The sequence below is a fragment of the Lytechinus pictus genome, chromosome 5, assembly GCF_037042905.1.
Source record: "Lytechinus pictus isolate F3 Inbred chromosome 5, Lp3.0, whole genome shotgun sequence".
NCBI lineage: Eukaryota > Metazoa > Echinodermata > Echinoidea > Temnopleuroida > Toxopneustidae > Lytechinus > Lytechinus pictus.
Window position 1 is genome coordinate 29,204,609 of NC_087249.1, and position 26,156 is coordinate 29,230,764.

Here is a 26,156-nt window from a genome sequence, read left to right on the forward strand (position 1 = left end):
AATATCTTTTCAGTTCATAATGCTCATTCCGTCGATAGGAGTCCATTCAAGGCCAATAATTATGACTGATATTAACTGGAAAGGCTCTGTCTTTTCCTTGTTGTTGTAGCATTTCATGATCTTTACCTCAGTCATTTTTAACTCTGCCATTTTTACCTCTGCTATTATTACCTCTGCCATTTTACCTCTGCCATTTTTACCTCTGCCATTATCTCTGCCATTTTTACCTCTGCCATATTACCTCTGCCATTTTTACCTCTGCCATTATCTCAGCCATTTTTACCTCTGCCATTTTTACCTCTGCCATTATATCTGCCATTTTTACCTCTGCCATTTTTACCTCTGCCATTTATACCTCTGCCATTTTTACCTCTGCCATTATTACCTCTGCCATTTTACCTCTGCCATTTTTACCTCTGCCATTTATACCTCTGCCATTTTTACCTCTGCCATTATTACCTCTGCCATTTTACCTCTGCCATTTTTACCTCTGCCATTATCTCTGCCATTATTACCTCTGCCATTTTTACCTCTGCCATTTTTACCTCTGCCATTATTACCTCTGCCATTTTAACCTCTGCCATCTTTACCTCTGCCATTTTTACCTCTGCCATTTTTACCTCTGCCATTATATCTGCCATTTTTACCTCTGCCATTTTTACCTCTGCCATTTATACCTCTGCCATTTTTACCTCTGCCATTATTACCTCTGCCATTATTACCTCTGCCATTTTAACCTCTGCCATCTTTACCTCTGCCATTTTTACCTCTGCCATTTTTACCTCTGCCATTATTACCTCTGCCATTATTACCTCTGCCATTTTAACCTCTGCCATCTTTACCTCTGCCATTTTTACCTCTGCCATTTTTACCTCTGCCATTTTTACCTCTGCCATTTTTACCTCTGCCATTTTTACCTCTGCCATTATTACCTCTGCCATTTTAACCTCTGCCATCTTTACCTCTGCCATTTTTACCTCTGCCATTTTTACCTCTGCCATTATATCTGCCATTTTTACCTCTGCCATTTTTACCTCTGCCATTTATACCTCTGCCATTTTTACCTCTGCCATTATTACCTCTGCCATTATTACCTCTGCCATTTTAACCTCTGCCATCTTTACCTCTGCCATTTTTACCTCTGCCATTTTTACCTCTGCCATTATTACCTCTGCCATTATTACCTCTGCCATTTTAACCTCTGCCATCTTTACCTCTGCCATTTTTACCTCTGCCATTTTTACCTCTGCCATTTTTACCTCTGCCATTTTTACATCTGCCATTTTTACCTCTGCCATTTATACCTCTGCCATTTTATCTCTGCCATTTTTACTTCTGCCATTTTTACCTCTGCCATTATCTCTGCCATTTTTACCTTTGCCATTTTTACCTCTGCCATTATTACCTCTGCCATTATTACCTCTGCCATTTTAACCTCTGCCATCTTTACCTCTGCCATTTTTACCTCTGCCATTTTTACCTCTGCCATTTCTACCTCTGCCATTATTACCTCTGCCATTTTAACCTCTGCCATCTTTACCTCTGCCATTTTTACCTCTGCCATTTTTACCTCTGCCATTATTACCTCTGCCATTTTAACCTCTGCCATCTTTACCTCTGCCATTTTTACCTCTGCCATTTTTACCTCTGCCATTATTACCTCTGCCATTTTTACCTCTGCCATTTTTACCTCTGCCATTTTTACCTCTGCCATTTTTACCTCTGCCATTTTTACCTCTGCCATTTTTACCTCTGCCATCTTTACCTCTGCCATTTTTACCTCTGCCATTTTTACCTCTGCCATTATTACCTCTGCCATTTTTACCTCTGCCATTTTTACCTCTGCCATTTTTACCTCTGCCATTATTACCTCAGCCATTTTTACCTCTGCCATTATTACCTGGCACCTGTTCCCCTTCCCTCTCTATTCCCTCCTCTTCTCCCATCCCCTCTTTCTTTCTCTCACTCCTCTCTTATTTTCAATTACCAATATTTATATAGTGTAAAAGAAAGTGAAAATTGCTTGCCAGCATTTTGCATCTATTTATCAAAAATGCACAGTGACGAGAGTGACACTCGCCAACTGTAAATAATTAGTTTTCCTATACAATTAGCCACACCTTATCACTTAAGAGCATAGAATAATGTTGATTGTATATTAATCCTTGTGAGTTTCAATAAGAAGAGTATGATGGGCTCGCTCAGTTATAATTTAAAGGACAGATCTTGATCATCATCTTGTGCCTTGAAATAAATTGTTTCTAGATAAATGACGCAATATTAATGCCTCGTTCATAATTCATGTTGTTCATTTTCAGACATTTTGAAAATACTTTTGGATATTCTGTGTATTTCAGTCTTTTTCAACATGTGAATTAAAGATGTAATTTTGAAATTGCTACTTGCTTTTCTTATATTCTTATATCCATAACCAGCCTTGAACAAGCTTTGCAAAAAAAATTGGGGGGAGGGTTTGTTCTTGATTTAGTTTATATAACTTTACAAGCTATTTATAATTGTAATTCGAATATAATTGGTCTTCATTTCAATTATCATCATGTAATTTGAAAAGATTATTTTTGGTCATTCATCTCAGTATTTTGTTTACAGTATTAGAAAGCTAACTGATTAATTTAACCCATGTTTTCTCTTAACAGATTTTAAAAAGAATAATTATATATGATTACATGATGTTTTTAATGTTTTTTTAAGTTAGTAAGGCTAGAAAATGCACAAAACAGGCATATTTTCCATAAGCCATTACTGGAATGAGCCCTTGGGGAATTTAGAAAGTAAAATCTGCCACACAACAGAAACAAAGTGACTTATTAATGGATTATCCTTCTAAAACTTAGCACTTATGGGACCTTCCTCCAGAGATTTCTTCTGTCTTGCATGTTCCGTCATTCCCCATCTCTTTCCCTTGTTTCTCATCCCATACTCTCTCAACGGAGTCCCCATGGCTCCACAGCCCATGCCCGCGGAATATGGGTCAGAGCTGCTTAAAAAGTGTTATGTTCATCTTCCTTTGATTGAAAGCATGTCATTATTGAACCAGTTCTTGGAGCATTCAGTGAATTTAAGGTGGGGTAAAAAGGCTTGTCATTATTGAACCACCTCTTTTGGATTGGAGTCTGTGATGAGATGTGTACATTGTTTCGATACTGCAACAAATAACAACTAAGATTAATTCTAAGTGTATTTGAATGTATTTTGAAGTATTGTGTGAAGAAGGAAAGGTGAATAATTTTGTTGCAATCATTACATTCTTTGGGATTGTAAAAGTTGTAAACATTGAGGAAATGGGTGATTTGAGAGAGAGAGGGGGGGGGAAGAGAAAGATGGTGGAGAGAGAAATATGGGGGAAAGAATGGAAGAGAAACATGAATGTGATAAAAAAAATCATAATGTTGATTTGCTGTAGTGTAGAAGACAAAAATAAACACTAATGAAACTCAGAACTCGGAAAAAGTATATTGATAAACAAAGAATTTGTATGAAACCCCAGAATAGATAAAGACTTAAGATAATGCTGAAAGGCTACAAGCTAATCGCATTATTGTTGGAGGAGATTGTTTTATGGGGGTTGAGATATATTTGGAAATAGAAGCTGCTTATGAAACATTTGATGAAATAGTTATTTTGAATTAAAAATTACTACATGTATTATGGTAACATAAACAACAACATTATTCATGAAATGTTATGATTAACTCTATGTTTGTTCACCAATAGTGACCTTTAAATATAAGATGATGTTACGATCACAATTAAGTGACAACTTGTGAAATATGAATATAAACTGTATGAGGTCATGAGCATGTTGGGGCAGAATTAACTTTTACAATTTCATCAATTTGTCCAACTAAAATAATTGCTAAGCCAATTAGAATTCTAGAAAATATTAGTGACCATCAAATTGGGCAATCTTGACCAATATTGTTGATAAACACAAATAGTAGTATTTACCATTATATTTGAGATAAGATATTGTAATTTTGAATTTCTCTTTATTTTCAATATGCTAAACCAGATACTAAATATTAATTCTGACTGAAGAAAATTGTTTTACCTGTATTTCTTATCAATAACCAAAATTTATGACAACATACATATTACAAGGTAAAATAAACATGTGACTGCATAGGTATGCTTTTTAACGCAGAAAAATCTGTCTTCAAATTGAAGGTTATGGTGTTGTTACTAACACATGTCCTTTGACGTCATTTCTCAGAATTCTTCACACCATATTATGCTTTGAGAATGTAGTGAGATAGAAATAACTTTGATTGAATACAATATTGTCAAATTTGACATCTTCACGGCTTACCAAGGAAATGTTCTTTGGTATTCATAATTGTCTGAGCAGTATCCCAAGTTATATTTATCCTTCTTGTAAATACTTTCTACTAAAGAAATTAAATCTCATTTAGTTGCAAGACTGGCAGTGCAGAAATTATCAATTTTGATTAAGATTATCTCCTTGGCAACCGAGCAACGAAGTGAATTGTCCTTTTGTTTTAATGGCAGTATGACGCTTTTTAATTTTCTAAACTACTTTTGTTTTTATTTTACAGATCATGTGAAGACTCTTTAGGAACATTGGCCTCTGGATCGAGTGAGAGGTTGTGGCGTGATAGTGATCCTGGGAACAGGAAGATTGCAATTAGAATGCGGGGTAACGCGTCGGTTACCAGCACCACCATTTGCATTACAGACGGAGAGCATCATTCGTGATGAGTATCATGCTTTGCAACGCAGAGTCACGTACCAGTATCAGGGCTTGTTTGGAGTACACTTAGAGTATATATACTTTGAGAATGGTGTAAACCTGCCAGGCCGTGGCAATGCAGTGTGGGAAGGCATGATCATCGAGGATGCTGATGACTTGTTTCCTGATAAAAAGCGAAGGAGATTGTTGAAGGAGAGAAGAAGAATGGGGATGTAATCTACAAGCACAGCTTCTTGTAAATTCACTTTCTTTTTCCTCCTGGAAGACAAATGAATTCATGTGAGAGAACATTTTTGTCTTCACACCAACATGCCATCGCTATTATAAGGGGTTGTCATGGCAACATTCTTCAGCGAAGTGAAATCTAAGAAAAAATTTGCTTGACTAATATGTGATATATGTAAGATGATATTTAGGAGACGGCAAAAGAATCAAAATATGGAATTAGACAGCTGACTTGACAGCAGAGACTGATAAACTGATGTTTTATTTGAGACTGATAAAAATAGGATTTATCAAATTTTATGTAATAAAGCCTCAGTATGAGATGAAACATTTTTATTGAGGTTATTAGCAAGTTGTGACCTAGTGCTACATGATGGAATCATGAGATGACAGCATCCTCATCCCTTGCAATGACTTAATAGCACACTCAGCATTGCTGTCGTCACACGTCCTAATAGCGTGCCAAGTTTTATCAACTGGCAAGCACACATACACCACTCAGTCAGTCAGATAGCGAGCGTGAATCAAAGTGGGCAGTGTGCAACTCACAGAGACACAAGCGTCGCACGGATGCTATTCTCCTTCATGTGCGTTCAAAGGCAGGCGTCTTGAAGGAAGCATTGGTTGCCATCGACAACGACGTTCATCATCTTCCCGCGAACCCTGGGGGTGATATGGATGACATGTGATAGCTGAGAGCCAGGCCACATGAAGCTATTTGAACTTGATTTCAGCATCATGCGTGAACCTTGTGCTTCTCAGCTAGCCTTTCATTCCCTCAGTTGATTACTACTGGTTGGATATAAAGACATTTTATCACTGGCCTCTGGGTGATAAGGTGGGTAAATACCTACTCTCTCTAATTGCTTGGCTCATGTCCATCTGCTTTTTTGTTGACAGTTGTGATAACCCGGTAATAACCTAACTAAAAGGTGTCTTCGGAAACTTGAATATACAGCTATCATCTTTAATCTTTGTGTTCTGCTTTCGATGGGTGGGGGGATATTTTAGAGGTACAATTCAAGTTCTAGTTCTAGCCTATTAATCCTCAAGGCTCATAAAACTATTGTGAAGGATTTCTTAACCCATATTGCGCTAATTCTTTCACTTTTTATTGAGGGCGTGACACGATCGATATTACGGGCTGTGTCTAAAAAGTGTCTTGAATATGTATGGCAACTATGCTATCTTTATTTGGTATGGTTTGTTTATACAAGTGAGAAGATTATTTCAAACTGATATTTGAAATTTCCTTCTGTCTGTGGCCAAGTCTGATACATACAGTGTATAGGTTATTTCAAAATGAATTTTTATCTGTCTTTTTTATTTTTGTTTTTTATTTTTTTGGGGGGTGGATGTGGGGTTGACAGGTTGGTTTTGATGGACTGTCTGAAAGGTGTATCCAGATTTCTTAGCAAACAAGGGGCAACATCAGGGTATTTTGATAGAACAGGGGGCCAAACCACCAAAGGTGGCTTCATATTTTTTCTTGATTACATAGTAGGGGTATTATGGAGTAAGATACCTTGACCTTTTTTTCATACTCTTCTTTGTTTATGTTTTTTCTTCACTTCTCAGAAATGTATAGGGGTTGTCACCCTGCCCCCCCCCCCCCCCCACACACACATAGCACTAGCCTTGATTGTTGTTTCCTGTTTTACAGGGATTGTGATTGTGGTTATAATGGAGATGTTGACCCACATGATGTGCTTTTACTATTCCTACAGTGACAAGATATGGCTATGGTTTAGGTGTCTAAAATGTATCTTTAAAGGAGAATGAAACCCTTGAAACCAGCTGAATCCATATCAAAGAGAAAAATCAAAGAAACATATTGTTGAAAGTTTGAGGAAGATTGAATGAATAATAAGAAAGTTATGAGCATTTGAATGTCGAGATCACTAATGCCATGTAGATCCTCCCATTGGCAATGCGACCAAGATCTGTGATGTCACACACGTACAACTCCCTCATTACTTTAGTACTTATTTCACTTATATTCTCACTTTTATAGAGTCTATCACAAGGTGATGTGTTCTCTTTATGAGAGGACAAGTACAGAGGTTTCACAAAATTATATCATTGATGAATCGTTTGTCATATGATTAGAATGAGCAAAAAGAGATGTTTTGGGGTATATTTTCAGTGTCCAAAAGGGGAGAGTTGTTCATCTGTGACATCATAGATCTTGGTCGCATTGCCAATGGGAGGATCTCCATAGCATTAGTGATCTCGATATTCAAATGCTCATAACTCTTCTATTGCTAGTCCTATTTTACTCAAACTTTTGTTGATCTTATTCTTTGATTTTTCTGCTTTCACAAAAGCTAACTTGCTCCAAGAGTTTCATTCTCCTTTAAGTAGTTATCACTACTTTCCATTTTATTCATATGTTTGCTTTAAATACTGGAAATTTTCATCTCCATTTACATTATCTAAAAACCAGTAGTCAACTATTACTTTTAGCTATACCTGGTGATCACTGATTCAAGAAAAGAAGAAAATAGAATTGAAAATGGCTCAAAGCCTGCCAAAAGACTAGACTCACAGTGTGATGCTTACATTTGCTTATTGAAATGATCATTACATAAATGATGTGTTGTATTGACTAGGAGTAGTAGTAGAAGTAGTCATCGTCGTCGTAGTAGTAGTAGTAGCAGCAGTAGAAGTAGTAATAGTAGTAGTATGGTAGTAGTAGAAGAAGCAGTAGAAGTAGCAGTAGTAGTAGTAGTAGTAGTAGTAGTAGTAGTAGTAGTAGTAGTAGTAGTAGTAATAGTAGTAGTAGTAGTAGTAGTAGTGGTAGTAGTAGTAGTAGTAGTGTAGTAGTAGTAGTATAGTAGTAGTAGTAGTAGTAGTATCATTATCATCAATAGTTGTTATGATAATGATAGTAAAATACATGAAAAATGCAAAAGTCAACGAAAATAACTATGATGAAATAATGCTTGCATTGTACTTGCCCTTTTATTCACATGTTTATTTTCATTATAGGCTTGATACTTAATATCCATGAAGGAACTGTATTACATATTTACAAAAAGCTCTCAAACCATCTAAATTGCTGGAATTGTATTATTCAATATTTGGAACTTAATTGCACTCTTTTCTTTTGGACATCATTAGTATACTAAATAGGTTCATTATTGCGGGATGAAATAATCGCTAGAGGTATATTCATTTGTCTCGCAATCTACTATGGTCAACAAGGAAATTCGTGATCACTCTCACTTGAAAGCTCGTGAACTTGTAAGCTAGTGAACACTTTTTGCGAGAGTGATCACAAATTTCCTAGAAAGCTAGTGAACACTTTTTGCGAGAGTGATCACAAATTTCCTTGTTGACCATAGTAGATTGCGAGACAAATGAATACCCTCTAGCGATCATTAGTATATATAACATCTATTCAAACTGTATACACTGGTTGGGAACTAATATCATCTAACTAGATTTATATAAAACAAGGATAAATAATCTAAAGAATGATACATGTTTTGTATATAAAATTTATTCATTTAATACATGTGTCAAATAATATGTGTAATACTTTTCCCACGCAGTAAGATCTCATTCATTCCTGTGCACTTAATGCACCGGTTCTTTTCTTAATCACTCGTCTTTATGCAAAGTTTGCGTTAGTAATTTTCTCCAATCTCAATAGGATTTCCATTAAGCATCCCTTCATTCTAAAAAAAGAAATCCCCAGTATGTAGATATATATATCGAGGTTGTTTTACCTGACTGCTAAGAAAGCACTAATGCCTGTGAGCAAGCAACCAGGGGACCAACGGCTTAAGGTCCTCTCCGAGGGACCTGGTAATGAGGATAAATGCCTTACCAAAGGGCACTAGCGCACCACTTGGGAATCGAACCCGGGTCACCGGAATCCGAAACCCCCGCTCTACCGACTGAGCTATCGCGCCTCCTAGATGATACAATGTGCATCAGGATTTGTGGAATTCTGAACAGTAAATATCTTCAATTCAGTAACTTGTGTGGGTGTGTGCAAATGATTTAGAATGCTGAGAATAAGAATTGCATCAACTCCTGTGGTTAATTTGATTTATACATCACCCGCCAATCTCTCTTCCTCTGCCCTGGTTAAAGGCTAAAAGAAAGTCGGTTTGAATTCAACCGTGTCGTATGTAATGCTATTACACCCCTATCTTCACTCTCCATTGTTATCCCACTTGCTGTAAATCAAATTGATAGGGAATATTCATAATATATTTCACAAGGGGTTTGATATATACCAAGGTACCATGCCAGAATGGTTGCATCATTTTCATCAAAAGGAAATCGAGACGACTCTCAAGGTCACTATTTTTTGTTAAATGCCATTAACGCTCTCTGAAGTTCCATCCCTGATGATGCATTTCTCGCTTCCTGCTTTTCTCCAAATCAGATTCCAACCTCAGACTATCTTCGCCTTGCCAAGAGAATGACACCAACGTCAAGAATGTCTACCGTTCCCATGGAAACCACATTATCTGCTGAATCAGGTGAGTCTGAGGGTCGCCCATCATTTGAAGTAAGATAGACAGCTTGTCATTTAGCCCATTTTTCCATTCCATTCTCTTCCGGTATTCATCTGTGTCTTGTTTTCTCTCCTATTAATTTTCTCCTCAATTTTCCCTTGTATTATTTTTATTCCACTTTGTTTCTCTCTTATATTAAATAAGGAAATCAAGTGTTATAAGCTTATTATTTGATACCTCTTTTCATAATCATCTATTCAAGTCTGATTTTTTTTGGCTCTTTTTTACATCTTTGTCGCTGTCACCTGCTTCCCTTTTGTTCTTGTATTTGCTATTCTTTTTTTTCTGAATTCTACCTGAATGGACATCAGTGATGAGATTGAAGAGGATTTAAACAACTTATATTCATTATTTTTCTCCTCTTTTTCATTTTCACTATCTTAAAAATTGAAGCTCTCTCTCTCTCTTACATTGAAGTGAGAACAGATGAGAGAAAGAGGGGTAGAGGGAGAGAGAGGGAGGGGAAGAACGATCCTATTATTCAATATTACCTTATCCCCCTCTTCTCTTTTGTTCCACTCTCTAACTTTTCTCTACCCCAGATGACTACACAAGATGACACCAAAGACGAGAATAAAAACTATCAAATTATCAGTCTCACATATCACCCTTTCTCTTCTTCCCTTTATCTGTTCAATTTCTCCAACATTTAAAAACAAATTGACTATATGTTACAAGAGTTTTGTAGTAGTTTTGAACCTTCTATTTCTCTTGACTAATTTGTCTAATTTTTTTTTATTATTACTATTATCATTTTATTTATTTATCTATTTTATTTTGTGTGTGTGGGAGGGGGGTGTAATGCCTCTCTTCCTATTTCCTCATTTTGCTTTCTTTTCATTCTTTACTTTTTCCAAGCATGTTCTTTCCCATCCTCTCTATCTCATTTTGACAGTATTGATCGTTCCAATTTTTTATTACAATTTCAGATTGTGTTTTTTCAGCCTCCAATATCGATCAAGAGACTTACATGGGCAATTGCCTGAAAAAGATGTGCCAAAAAATATAAGGTTTTGTGGTTTGTGGATTGAAGATTCTAATGTTGCTAAACAGGATAGCTAGGGTGATGTCTTGTCTTTCTGTTGAAGTCCACAATCAATTATTATAGCAATTTGTTAAGTATAAAGATCTGGTATAACTTACTGAATTCAGAGTGCATGCCAAAAAGTGATATGTAATCAACTAATTATTTATTTTTCTTTTCATAATACAAAAAGTATTTCATGTTTGATACGTACAACTTATATTAAGTATGAGATATGTTTATACTTTATATGTAATTGTTTCAATTTTTTTAAAAGTGCAACATTTTAGATTTTCTGTGAAAGCATGAGCTTCTCACAATGTCAAATAGATATCTTAATTCTCATAAAACCTGCCAAGCTAAAAGAAGAAAGGAGAGGTTGTGCTCATTGACAGGTAGCGGCAATAAAATCAAATTGGGGTAAGGGGGGGCATGTTTCATACATAACGACCCTCCAACCATCCCAGATTCCAAATTTCTAACAATGCACAAGAAAAACATGTTCTGATACTCAAAATAACTATCCAACAGAATAAGCTGTCCAACTCATGAAAGAAGTTTGAGATGAGAATAAATTATTGTCACTTATTGAGCTTGATCAGATATCACTGTTAGAAAAAAAAGTGGGTCTTTTTGGGGGGGGGTTACTTACTTCATGGAGGTTATACTCATGCAGTCTCTGTATTGATGTACTCCTATGTTTTGTGTTCTTATTTTGGTGGTTTAACGACAAAGGTATGAAAGAACCTGTATTGTGCATCATTCCTTTTGAGCTTGACAATGGAAATTCACCAACATCCAAACGATTTCTGTAGGGTTTTCTCCAAGAATAGATAATTAGATTGATAATGGGATCAAAAGTGAGGCTGGATGTCATATTCCGTTTAGGTTATTTCATCAGGAGATTGGAGACCCCAGCTGTTCTGTAATTTCACACTTCAAGGAGCAAGTTATATGTTTAGTAGTAGACTAGCACAAAATGGTAGCTGTTTACCACCCCGCTGCGTTACTGATAGGGGTGCGGTGTGAGGAAGACGGGCTGCAATTCATTAAGCTCTAATTGACATTGAGGATTCTTTCACACACCTCTACCTGAACCTGTTCAGAGTGATTGATTTAATTCAATCTTAACTATGGAAAGCCAACAACACCATCATTTCTCATGAAGAATGCACACATGTACATGTCCATGCGTAGCGCTGTCTATATAGATGACATATTCTTTCGCACATGTCATCAGTTCGACCAATCATGTTTTTCTGTTTACAAAGGGACAGTGTGTATGCCTTCTAGATGACCAGTTATGTTGTTAGTAGTCTTCTGTAGTTAAGATTGATCTTTAGGATAGAGTATATAGGTCAATTACTGAACCGGAAAAGTTTATTATAATGAGTCCTAATAGTGTGCTTATTCAGGTAGCACTAATGTTATAATGGGTACTTGATTTGGTATAAATGCAGAATGTTAATATATTACACATACACATGAATATGTGATGAAAATATGTAGTTTAAGTTCGAATATCCATAAATGAAGAAGAACAAGTTCACGTTGAGTTTGTATTCTAAAAACCGTATACATCTTCAATGTGAACATGGTAAATGATATGACATTTATATAGTGCACTCAAATAAATTGAGAATGTCATCATACTTTTTCTTAACTCAGCTGGAGATGATTGTTCTGAAGTGGATTTTAATGCCAGGTGAAATTGAATATGACAGATGAAATTGAATTACAAGGAAATGAAATGGGGAACTATATTTTGGCTTGTCTGGTTATCAGTATAAATATCTGTCTTAATTAACAAAAGTAGAAAACAAGCTCTAAACAAACTCTAGATTCCCCTTAAAAACATAAACATCATCTGCACCAGAGAAGCCCCACCTTTTCCTCTAAATTTTCTACAAAACACATTTTCTAATCAAACTTCTGTATTTGTCAAATGTGATTCTGAAATGAAAAATATTTTCTTCAGTATTCAGGATTTCTTTGTGTTGTTCCCCTGGCTTAGTTCTAACGTTTCCTCTGAATTTACCCCCTATTTTACAAATTTATTCTTAAGACATGTTCATGTCACGTTATTTGGATGGTGTTTACCTGTATAAAAAAAGAATGCCATCCGATAGCCACCGGATAGTCATCCGATCAGATAGCATTTAGACAATTGTTTGGTAGCTATCAGCACTCATCAGCTACCGGATGTATTCTTGATAGTTTCTTTCCCAGTTATCAGCAAGACATCGGCTAGCCGATGGCCAGTTGATAACTATTAGAAACACATCAAACTCAATTTTTGAAACAGCGTCTCACTCATCCATCAGGAAGACATCAGCTAGTGGATGTCTTCCTGATGGCTAAGCAGTATGTACACTGTTAGAAAATTTATCCTTAAAATAAAAGAAGTTCCTGCAGCAGAGTCTAGAGAACACCGATAATCTTACCAGATTGCGTAATCTTACAGGAAATTGGTATTTGGTGTATGGAACCTTACAATTTTTCTTTAATAAAACACCCTTTTCCCCTTTTTAAACAGACCTGTTCTGTTAAATTGCAGAGAAATTCCTGTTTTATGAATTTACAGAATGATTCTGTTATTGCTTTCTGCAAAATCTTCTTTTTTTTCCTGTAAAATCAGGGTTTTTTTTACAGTGTATATTCCTCAATTCACAGAATTCACAAAACAAAAACAATGCCTGGCTCATAAACTTTCACCCACCTACCCCCCATCTGAATGTCACCACGATAATACTTGGCATTTGCTTAGATCCAGTAAACACCTTTTTTTACAATCCAAAACAAAACAACCTATTTATAACACTACCTTGAAAATCTCGCCTGAAAATCTGACATTTAGCCAATGATGGGAGTAGCAAGTCCCCACGAGTATTGACTTTCATTTTTAAAGAATCGTGTGGGATGCTATTACTTTCAGCCGTCAGATATCGCTTTCTTGCAGCTCTGTGTGATAAATATCAGCTTAAATAAAACATCATTCCTCTGCCAGAGGTGTCAAGGGACTTTGGAGTAACCTGTTAGTCCCACATGCAAAGAATGCTGTCCTTTGATGGCTATCTTTAAAATAAAAGTTGTTCTTTCAAGTCAGCTAGCTAGGGAGTGGGTAGTTTTACCTGCTCTATCAATCTCAGTTGTATGCATTGAAATATAAAGTAGGTGCAATATTTATCGACTTGATTTCATGATAATATATATTCCAAGTACCTGGAAGTCAAAATGATGTAAAGTAAAAAAAAAATTCGATCTTTTAACACTACACTATGTGATATTAATTATTGATAATCCAAAAAAAATACCTAGTAATCTATAAAAATAGGTTAGTAGTAATCCCTGAATAGTAAACTATAGATTAAGAACTATAGTATATATTAAGAATTTCTTTTATTTTTCAATGATTTTCATTAGAAATACTTCCTAAATAAAAATAAACATTACCTATGTACATTAAAAAGACAAAGCAAGGGAAAAAAATGAAATATAACAGGTGGCAGGTGCACATACCCCAATATCTTCTCCTAGAAAAATACTTCAAACACAACTGCATTCAATAACTGGATGACATAACTTCCAAATTCCCTTTTTTAAGTGGCCAATGAATTATAAAAATGAAGTATGCAGAATTTTCAAATTAACATATTTGCCTATTCTTAATACCTGGTTGTTTTTTCATGACATAAGTTAGTTTCAACTTAACCCAAAACAAATCAAAAGTTGGAAAAATGTCTAAATGTCTGCATGAATGTTTCATGTTTTTTTTACCTAAAACCAAAACATAGATTCGATAGAAACGTGTGTGAACTTCCAACTAATATACTAAACAAAATATCCTCTTCCTTTAATTGTAGGTTAATATCTAAATTTATATGCCACCATTTCAGAAATTCTTCCCAAATATATTAAGAACTTATTCATAAATGATTATATAGCAACATTCATTCTTGCAAAACCCCTCCCCTTTAGAATGTGTTATTGAAATTATGCCTTGTGAAACAGGGCCGAGAGTAGTACAGCATTTTAAATGACTATCTTCATTAGATGTGAAACAAGTGAACAAGGGTGCATTTCATGGACCTTCTTTTTGTCTCGGCCAATCAGTTGCAAGGATTTAGTAGCTTTTAACACTTGTCCATGAAGATCGGTAACAGATAACTTCATGGACTGCTCCCCAGACTTAAGCTATCTTGGAGATGCACAAGGGGCCTGTTACAGAAAGAGTTGTGATCAAACGAAGCTCATATTTTATTGATTTTTAACCAATCGAACATGTGCATTTGGGACCTGTGTATGATTTTTATTTCAATTTTTGATCAACGTGCCTCAGGTCATTCAGGTTCAAAATCTTTATCATCCCCGTCGTATGGAAGGTATCTTGCCCTAATCCTTGACATACAGTCTTGGGCAGTTTTAACAAGAAATTAAAGTGATGTATCTTGGCATTATCGTTCCAAATTTTGTGCAATATTGAACACATCATTGCATAGGCCGAATCATGCTCAGGGGGGTTCTGCTACTGCATGGTCATCATTTACATTCTCATTCAATTTTGTGTAATATTGACATATCCACATGACTTAAAGTCACACATAACTATTTATAAAAACAGGAATAAGTAACTCATCAATCATCGGTATAAGAGGTAAATACAGTTTGCTCTTTCAGCCTTTGATGTTTCTTGAAGCAAAGAATTCTCTTAAGAAATCTTCTATGTGTTCTGTCCTGGCTTTTGAGGTGAAAAAGTAATTCAGAATGAGAGCTTAACATTTTAGCTTCAAACAAATCATTAAGGATGCAGAAATGCCTATTCAATGTGAAAAAGGGAATGAATTATTTTGGAATAATGGTTTTTCATTAATTTTTTCACCATTTCTATGCATGAAGTCAGTTGAAGCTTATTTGATTTAAAAAAAAGAATTATCCTTGCAAATTAATGAGAATATTCTTCACAAAAAGATGTGAATGAGATTTTGAATATGCAATAAAAAATATTATGGATCTTTTCCTTTTTATTCTAGGAATTAAACCAAAAGTAAATTTCAGATCTACATCTTAGACAAAAAATAAAATATGTAAGAAACTTTCTGAATCCTCTTGTGTTTTCTTTTCAGATTGAACAGATTTAGATCTACAAAATTAAAAATTGCAGACTTCTGGATGTTTTCTCACATGTATATCATGTAATTGTGTTGAATGTGAATTGCAAATTTATTTACTTTCCCTTTTTGGTTCACCATGTTGTTACTTAATAATGAATTCAGCACACATCAGCAGAAAAGCAGCTGAAAATAATTCTCTGCATCAACGTTACTTTAGTGCAGAAAGTTTTATCATCATACATTTGGTTTGTGATGCTTAATCACATTTGGGTTTGGTGATTTATATTAGGAATCTCTGTTTGTCCCTTCTACCACCCCACCCCCCTTCCTTCTCTCACTCTATTCCCTCTTCATCTCCCTTCTCTCTTCCCCTCACCCTCTCTCTCTTTCTGTTCATTCTTTCTCCTCTCCTCTCTCCCCTTCTGCCCCCCTCTCTCTGTGTTTCACGCTCTCTCTTACTTCCTCTTGCATCCTCTCCTTCGTATTCCTCTCTTTCTCACTCTCTACCTCCTCTTTTATCCTTTCCATATTCTCAGTGAAACATTAATAATCCGTTATCTATTTTGTTTTCCCTTGATTCATATAAAAGTCACCTCAAAATTCACATGCTCGAGTGTTGAGATAGGACACCTGCATGTTTCAGCAAGAAATCTCTTTTATAATTATTTCCTCTCCATTCTTGAAAATATGTCAGTTTGTTGCCTTTATATCTTATCATTCATGTGTGCCTTGTTTTCTGAAAAAAAATTGTGTCACCTGTTACTTACTGTTTTATCTTTGCATCTTTTTCTGTGTAATACTGCTACATCTTTAAGGCTTATCATTTTTTATTTTCTCTTTTTCCAAAAATTTGTCTAATATACTACTGAAGCTGTGTATTATATCATTTTACTATCATTCATGCTCTCATCTCTTTTCTTTAAAAAAATGTCATTTTCTGCTTCATAATCTGAAGACATTTTTTATCTTATTTCATATTCTCATCTATTTTATCAATCTCTCCTTGTTCTCTAATGCATTATAGATAACTTCGAAGCAAACCATTTTTACTGTCCATTTTTATCTGATTTGTTTTCTTTCTTCCTTATTGATATTTATCTCCTTTCTTACTACAATAAATTTGTTTTTTGTGTGCCTAAGTTACCTAAATTTTTAGATTCTCCCTAGCCGTTCTCTCTCTCTGATTCTCCTTCACCACCAGCCTCTGTCTTTCTCCCCCCCCCCCCCTCTCTCTCTCTCTCTCTCTCTCTCCCCCTTACTCTTTTTCCATCCTCCCTTTCTCTTTCTCTCCAATAAAGTCCAGAACTAGATGCCATCTCCTATCCATATTGATCAAGTACTGGTTGCAAATAGACATAGGTGCTTGGCAATACTCTTCCCAACTTATCCTTGTCCGGACTTTTTAAAAATGTATCCCGCTTGATACGTAGGTCCTACTATGTAGAGTTGCACTTTGTCATTTTGATCTTGTCTTTGCCAGAAAATGTTGTACTTGAATCTAGAAAACATAATATGGTTTAGGGTTTTGGAATGCAGAGGCGCATTGCGAACATTGAAAGAAGGCAAAAAAATTCGCCTTAAATGCAGATGTAGAAAGATATATATATATATATGTAAGTAGTGTGTTGATCCTAGCAGTTGATGGTCCCAAAGTTGTTTTTTTTTTTCATTACTTCATGCTATCTACAATGATATCATTTTTTGTAATTTGGATTGTAGGTATGATTTTGGGGGAAAAGTCTCGTCAAAACATTGTTGAAAATGCACCGTTATTTGAAATATAACAAGATCGATTTGAAGAGTCATGGCAAACCCATAGGTATAGTTTTTTTTTAAAATATGGTATTTCTGTGTTCATTAGAGCAAGAGATGATTTCTTTGCATTCTTAATAATTTCATAGATGTGTGCTTCATCATCAAACCACTCAATAGCTCCAACTTTTTTTTTTTCAAATGATGCTTTTATTTGCACAACATACTACTTTATCTCCAACAATGCATGAATAACTTGTCACACGAGGGAGTTGTCATGAAGCACACTTGACTAGCAAGCGGAGAGATTGGCGATATTGTTATCGTGCTCAATTAAGATGGTTGTCATGGAAACCAGTTTCATAATGTTTGTAAATATACCAAATGAGATCTATTCTCAGCGACTTCCCCTTCAGTTCATGCAATAATATTTCTCTTTGCAAGAAACCTGACAATAATCCCTTTTATATTTTTGTTACAAAATGCACATCCTGTTCATGAGTTTATGCAATGTTGAACATCATACAGATATGGGGGTTGTATTATTATTTCTGATGCTTTTTTTGTTAAAAATAAAGCTATCTTTCAAGACTGTAGTTGTACTATTTAACTCCTCTACATTCCTTGCAATTCTTATTATTAATTCTTTTTTTTAATAGATATATCTATCTCTTTTTTTCTGAGGTGGCAGTGCTTTTCATCAATTTAGTAACTTTGTTTTTTAGAAATGATTTTTTATGAAACCAAAACTAGAATGGTATCTTTGTCAAAACACCATTGTATATTGCATTGCTGATGAATGGCACACATTTCATTTATTTTTTACAGAAAATTTATCGTCTATAACTTGCTTTCTTATTCCATGAACGGTGAATATCGTCATCAGTGGCAGACCCTGCTGGGTTAAATTCAATACTATTTCATGTGCTGTATTTTTCATGCACAATGATAGGTTTTTGTAAAGTATCATGTTTATCCAGCTACGTCAACCCCTGATTACATTTATTTTCATTCCTGTTTTTATCTCCCGCAGTTGTTGTATATACTCCTGTGATGGAGAAGACAACGGATGGTGGAGCCGCTAATGACGGGAACCCCAACGGTCAATCAGACCCGACTGCTATCTCAGTAGCAGCATCAGCAGCCAGTTTAATCCTGGTCCTTGTAGCCATCGTCATCTGGTACTTTCTTGTCAGAAGGCAGTAAGTAGGTTTTATAATGCCCCTGAAAAATAAACTTTGAAGGAATATAGGAATTGGCAGTGATCTTGAATTTGAACTGGAGTAGAAAGTTGATAAACACTTATTCACCCAGGGTAGCCACTACAGCTGTAAGCTGTTCTTCCAGCTGGCCCTACATGACATAGCATGTAAATATTACCCTTCTCCAATCTAATTCTGAGCGCCTAGCAAGAAGGCAGAAGCTGGTCCCATTTTGGTATGACCCGGCCGGGAAGCAAACCCGTGACCTCCCGTTAATGAGGCAGGCACTCTACCACTGAGTCGTCATATCCGGTCTGCTCAGATGAGCCCATGGTAACCTAGCTTGTCTGATCGATCAATGTTTTTTGCAGAAAGATAAAGTTCCGTTTAAGCACAACTCAAAAAATCAAGCACAAAAGTCCCTGATATGGGCGTTTCATCGGTTGAAAATCTGAATTTTTAATTTTTTCTACTCGTATTCAATTTTAACTCTTTCCTGCAACTGAACCGAAAGCATTCTGGCACCATTGGCAGTCATTCCTTTGCAAATTTCTGAAGATCAATTTACTCCTTCGGTTTTTGTACATTGCTTACAAGATGTGCAAGACACGTTTTGTTTAATGTCTCAGCTACTATGTTGCCATGGTAATTCTATATTATGGCACTCAATCAGGGGGAAATATTGCAGAGCAAACTACTTCGTAACGTTTCTTGCCAATTGCTTATGACTCTTGGTACACCCATTGGTCTCAAAGTGAAGAGGCGCAAGAAGTATGTTTTCAAATATGTCGGATTCTGTGTTTTCATGGTGATTACATTTGGCAGAAAGATACTATTTTCAGTCCAATATATTTCTCACATGAGGCCGCCGGGATAGCGTGGGAGTATTAATTACCTTCAGTGATATTTATATAGAGTTTAACTTGTTTACTACCAAAGTCTCTTGATGATGTTGGTGATCTCATCAGCTATCTCTTCAACAGCATCTTGCGAATAAATTCCTATTTTACAATCATGCTGCAATTATATTACATAAAGACTTTGTGTTTGTAATGGAAGAAAGCTGTTTCTCTCTCTATTTATCTTCTCATTCTCCCAATCCTCCTCTCTCGATTCTTCCCTCAACTTAAATTTCCACTCTCCTTCTGTCTCTTTACTTCTTTTTCGTCTCTCTTTTCCCTACTTTTCTTTTATGTCTTCCTCTCCTTTCTTCTCACCATCACCCTTCTCCATCTTGTTTATCTGTCTGTTTATCTTGTCTCACAGTCTCCCCTTTTTCTTTGCCTCTCTTGTTCTCTTTCCCCTCGCCCTTTCTCTTTCATTTGCTGCTTTGATCCCTTTCTCTGTTTTCTTCTCGCTATCCCTCTCTTCCAAGTCTGCTTTCTCTGTCAGTATCTTTTACTCTAGTACAAGCAAGTTCATATTTTCTATTATCCATCTTGATAGTGCCCTGGCATTTTGTTCTTTTTAATCTTCTCATTAGAGACAAGACTACATTAGTTCAAGTAACCGTGTACTTCACTTAATTTCATTGTCCATTGCACTCTCCTAATTTCAGATTGCTTTCAAAAACCAAAAGTCACCAGCGACTTGGGAGCCACAAAAGCCACCGTAGCAACCAAGGAAGCCGACAAAGCAGTTTCCACGATGGTCACCATGACAATGTATCGTCACATAAAAACCACCATGGAAGCAAGCATTCACCCAAATCCCACAGATCCAGCAGCTCCCCCAAATCACATCACCGTCACTCGGGTTGCCATGACAGCAAGGAGGTCTGCACTTGCCGCAAGTCGTACGACTCTCCCCTGGCTGGACGACGATCACCCAAGGGCAACTCCATCTCAGAGTGTACAGGGAATTCTCCGTTCTGTCCTCATTCCATGCGGTTCCAGCACCCAAATCACCGGAAAGGTAGAGACTCTGTGCAATCTGAGCTCAGCGATGGAGGATGCTCTCCTGTGGAAGCTATCTGCACATGTGACCTTCCTCAAGGTCACACGAAGGTCATAACGGGGGCGGACTTTACAGTGGTGGAGCTAGAGGCTCATAACAAGAGACACATGAACTCCGGAGAGCCTTTAAACAATGGTCATCTCCCCTGTACGGAGATGAAAGACATACCTTCAACAAGTGCATCTACCCATCAACCCCCATCATCTGCACCCCAATGCACCTGTCCTCACCCCCTGCCCCCGGCAGTAGCACCCACACCAGATAGCCCTCACGTGGGGGCTAGTCATCGGAAGGTTGCCAATGTTAGGAGCGACCCGGGGGTCATAGGCCAGAAGGGTGATGGTGAGATGGTATGATCACAGTATTGCAAACTAAATTGCAAGGAATAATAATTGATTGATTTATAGTTGTACTTTGATCACAGTGTAAGTAAATGATCAATATTTTTACTGTTGAAGCATTCCAATGGATGTATCTTTCTACATACATGAACATTATAATGTAAAATTAATCAATTTGATTTTCTTAAAAAAAATTATTATTTTACTTATGCCTTTTGCTCAGAAGGAATTAATGGATATATAAACTTAAAAGTCATAAAATAGCCTTAAAAAGAGACATACTGCAGCTTTTTGACACATGCACTCATCAGAGTAAAATCGCATGAATGACTAGATTGCTAGAGCGAAACGATATTATAGAACCAAAAGAGACAATGGACGCTGAACGGTGAGCTGTAATTGGCTGTCAAGGTAAACAATTAGGCTTAGTACCAGCCGTGAATTGAAGCAAAGCACCTAAAATAACGCAAGGGTTCTTACAAACTCCTGGCGGCGGCGCAGAATCGGGTCTGTTAGCTGGATATACGCTACCTCAAGCATGCGCAAGTGAGTGAAACTCCTTGCACGGCTGAGCACCTTAAACCAAGAAGAACAGTATTGTTCAGTGTTGCCCAATAAGTGATTAGCAATGGCCGAATTACTACCACCATCCGTTGCTAGTACTGCGGCGGATGGTGGTATGTCCGTTTTAAGGCTATTTTATAATTTTGTGGTACCAAACACTTATTTATAAACTTAAAAGTATTATTGTATTATAATCTTAATACCTTTATATTTGTTGTTTAAATAAAGATCTATTTTCTTTCAAAATAGTCACAAATTCCCTTTTAGTAGAATACTAAAAGGAATCAAATATTTTTTTCTTTTAGTAAACCCAGATTTTCAGAATTTATACTTATATATAATGATAGAATGAACGACAAAGGTATTATATTTTCATTTGATACCGCTTTCTCTGGGAACACTTATATATTCATTTTTTCAAATTTCTTTGTAATCTTTATATTTCAAATAAGTGCAATATAATAAGTAGCAAAATTGAGAGCAATTTTGATTGTGCAGTAATTTATATACATTTGTCTCACTCTATTTCTTAGAATGTGAAGAGAATGGAATATCCTATTTCAATTTCATACTCTTTTCAGTTGTCTTCAAAATCTACAATATCTAACCTGTTTCTCAGAAATGCATGTAAAAAGTTTGCAAACAGGGATAAAAAGTGTTCTTCTTTCCTTCTTCTTCTTCTTCCTTCTTTCTTCCCTTTATTCTTCTTCTGCAGGGATTGTGTAGGAATTTATTAATAATTACCTGAGGCTAAATGTATCAATCTGGTGAAGAAGAGTTTATAAAGGGTGACATATTTGTTTGTATATGTTTATAGGTACATACCTGTAACCTAACCATTTCTAACATCTCATTTCTTTTGTTGTAGACAGTAGAATATTTCTATCCATCACCTCAGATATGTGTAAACTTGACAAGCCCTTATAATCTAGATTTTTTTTATAATATATAATAGTTGTTTTTGTTTTTTTCTTTAGCTTTGACGTGAAGTGTTTGGGAAATAGTGCCTTTGAACAGAACATTAACTCACATAATATTTCTTTTTTATATATTTTGGACATCGTTTTGAACAAAGCTAATAATATTGCATAAACAATGTAGAATAGAAGTCCGGACTTCATTAAGATTTACATTTCTTTAAAAGTGTTATTAGAAAAAATATATCTATTGTCACTTTTGCAACACTGAATATTTTATAAACTGCTGACATTGTAAATAATTATCTAATGTTAAGTTTGTATTTTTGCTTTAGTTTGTTTTAAAAGAGGTTTTAGGTCATTTCTGTGATGGCTATTAATTTATATTTAAGAACTTTCACTGCTAAGGTAAACCAGGGTATTTTAACCTCGGCTATTATGCATGTCAGTAAAGTTAGAGACAGGTGTAAGATGTCAAATAATCTTGATTTACTTGTGGTATTTGACCGTTTTAGTTCAAATTATCATCGGTGACCGTAATAGCTCCCTAAATTGAAAGATATTATGGCAATAAAAATTTGAAATAAATTCAATCATTTTGGACACAAACAGTGGTGGTATTTTAGAAAGAGTTAAGTGTGAATTAGAGTCCCGCTTAAATTCCCAGTTGCTTGCCATATAAAAGGTATCACCGAGTTGGTCAAATCATGTGAAGAGAACACATAAGATTCTGCGTTACGTGACATGTGCGCTTCTGCATTTAAGCGTTACTGTAAGTCACACATACCTCACTCTTTTTTTAAACACCCCTATGTAGTATGGACCTATTAGAATTCATCTTCAGTGGTAGAAAGAATCGGTATATTGGTTCAAGAGAGTTTTGATGGAGAATTGGTAATTAATTTTCATCTTAGATATACCCATTCTAGGGCCTGTTTCACAAAGAGTTGCAATTATGGTAACTTTGCCGTTATGGCAACTTCCATGGTAACAGGGCTCAGCAGCTAATCACAATCAAGGTCTCTATGGAAGTTATAAGTTGTAAGTCTTTGTGAAATAGGCCAATGGTTTTAATTTGCAATTACATGTATATTTAATTGAAATTATAGGATCCTCGCAATATCCTGCAAGAAAACAATAAGTTTATTATTATTACTATCCTAAAATGTATACATCTGGCCTCTTCCCCCAAACAGTTATAGTGTAATCGTTGTATTTCAAAGTAAGCTAAGATCACAAATGTGTATCTTTTTAATTGCAGCAAAAATATAATTAAAAAGTATTTACATGGAAGTTGAGAAAAAGCAGATAATTAACTTTTTTTTCATGTGAATATTTGAAAACAGTAGCAGGAGGTGCTGGTCACAAATTTAAAGAAATTTGTATATGTCATTATATATTTAATAATTATGTAATTATTTCAGATTGTTAAAAAATTTACTTGCATTCAGGTATGAGTGCTAACTTGAAGTCAACGAAAGGGAGTATAATCCATTTTTTTAATAAATGCATTTATAGGTTATTGGCTACCTCAATTGTTTTGAATATCTCATGCCTTGCCTAAAACACAAAGATTTTTTGTTTACATCTTGTAAACCCAATTTGCTTGATTTACTTCTATATATTGGTCCCGCTTTTTTATGAGATTTAATGCTAATTCCTATACTACCTGGAGAGTATTTTAGATTAAATAGCTTTTTAAAATAAGAAATATCCCTCATAACCTCCCTCCACAAATACCAGTTCTGGTTAGTAGATTTACAAGAAACGTTTGCATTTGTTTATACTATTTCAACAACTATTCATGATAAAAGTATGAAATTTATGGTATTTACATGTAAGCAGGAAAAATATTAATATTCAACAGTATTTTCTTTTTTATGTGATAAGATTACCTTCTTCTGCTTTGAGATTTCTTAATATAACAAAGATGTTAGCTCATAGTTAGTTGTTCTTTAATTTATAGGAGTAAATATGAAGTAATCGTGTGTTGAATGATAAAGTTCATAGAATTCTAGTATTAATACATCTAATCTATGTTCTCAACTTCTTTATTTAAATGATAGAGATTTTTGTTCATTTTTTCAATGTTGCAAAACTTGCCTTTGCTGGATTGTACTTGATTAAAATATTATTCATAGTTTTGTAAATGGGCTAAAACATTGGTGGTTGATCGTTAAGAGGAGGGAGGGCAATTATGACATGATCATTTTTGTGTATTAGGTTTAACACTTTTACTACAAAGTGGTTGGGGGCATGCACCTCTCAAACTGTGCCATATATCATAAACATGATAAACATATTCGATATTACCCTATTGTTTATATATTGTGTGAAAATATTCCACAAAATATCACTGCACCCTCATTTCGGATGGAAGTCACTGTCATCATAAATAGATCTGAAATAATACAATTCACAACATTAATTATACTATTTCACTTTGTGTACCAATTAAAACAATTTGTAGTGATTCCTGTCAATGTTCTACTGTCGCATTCAGACTTTGCCTTCAAAACATGTCTATTAATAGAACAGTGAAATATTCTCACAAATAGTTATGGTATAGGCACATCGCTGATCAAATTTTAAATTGTGATATATTTGTATAAAGATGTTACATGAGTTGTAATTATTGACGATACAATACAGTTTTTATAGAAAGATATGCATTTGATTTCTGTTTCATTGAATCGTGAGGAGAAAGGAGAGGGGAAAGAAAAGGGAATGGGGGTAGAGAGGGGAAAGATAGTGAGACAGGGGGAGAGGGAGCAAGCTGAGGGAGGGAAAGAGAAAAGACAAGACTATAAATAATAGAATCGTTCAGCTGGAAAAGTTGCATTGTCTTAGCAATATCTTGTTTGAAAAAATGAGGTCTAGTCCTCTAATCATTGACTGTACCCATGTTAAGAAGGTTTTGGAATTCAGTTTGTTGGTAAAAAATTAACAAAAATCTGAAACTGGATTGACTCTTAAAATTTGACCAGTCAGTTGCTTCTCGAAGCTACAAACGTCGTTCCGTTTATATTAGACTGGATGGAAAATGATGATGGATGGTGATATAGGCAATGATCCGAAGTCAAAATGACGTTCAGTTCGATCAAAATATATATGAAATCAATGTCGATCTTTAAAAAAATATGTATAAAAAATTGGTTCGAAAGAAATGTTTGAAATTGTTGAGTGTCGAGACATTTGATGTTATATCGACGTTTACTATCCCAATATAATTATTTTTTTAATCTAAAAGGTATCTAATTTGGCGTTGCACGAAATTTAAGTTTATACATTATTTCCAAATCAAGTGCAATTCCCAAAATATACTGTTAGTATATCAAAGTTTGATTAAACGGAAATCTTTAATTGATATGCGTTCATAACGCCAGATTGCACTAAATTTTGAGACTCGCGCTTGATTTGCAATTGAACATAAGTTTCTTGTAACGCCCCATTGGTGTAGATGACACATGGGTATCAGGCTGTTCAATAAATTATTTCAAAAAAATGATATTAATGACCAATGATAATTTCACCAAATGTAAAATTCTAGAGTAAGAAAATAGGATCATGAACAAAGAATATAGGACGCTATCGTCATGGGGGTTTTGAGTCGGTATAAAAGCAAAAAATTAATTAAACATGTTTGCATGTACATAAATTCCAACTGTCGGTAATAAAAACACTAGTAATTCCATTAAATGTGGCACTGAGAAACGTTTTCCGTAGAATCCAGTAATGGCCGATCAAGGCATTGACAGCAAACACACATCCGTCGAAGGCACGCCCCATTATGACTC

At 35.4% G+C, this 26,156-nt stretch overlaps 1 protein-coding gene across 1 annotated transcript; it reads left to right on the forward strand.

Moving 5' to 3' along the window:
• Window positions 1-4,576: 4,576 nt before the first annotated feature.
• LOC129262147 (uncharacterized) lies at window positions 4,577-21,675 on the forward strand. Its single transcript, XM_054900200.2, has 4 exons — window positions 4,577-5,795; window positions 9,360-9,456; window positions 18,413-18,581; window positions 20,140-21,675. The coding sequence occupies exons 2-4, from the start codon at window positions 9,396-9,398 to the stop codon at window positions 20,891-20,893; spliced, it is 984 nt and encodes a 327-aa protein (XP_054756175.2). The 5' UTR covers window positions 4,577-5,795; window positions 9,360-9,395; the 3' UTR covers window positions 20,894-21,675.
• The last annotated feature ends 4,481 nt before the right edge of the window (window positions 21,676-26,156 follow it).

What these genes read in the sequence shown, in the direction of transcription:
- LOC129262147 (XM_054900200.2), top strand. Translation starts at nt 9,396, where the DNA reads ATGACACCAACGTCAAGAATGTCTACCGTTCCCATGGAAACCACATTA. An exon ending in CACATTATCTGCTGAATCAG is followed by an intron (nt 9,457 to 18,412) that starts GTGAGTCTGAGG and finishes TATCTCCCGCAG; the next exon opens with TTGTTGTATATACTCCTGTG. An exon ending in TACTTTCTTGTCAGAAGGCA is followed by an intron (nt 18,582 to 20,139) that starts GTAAGTAGGTTT and finishes TCCTAATTTCAG; the next exon opens with ATTGCTTTCAAAAACCAAAA.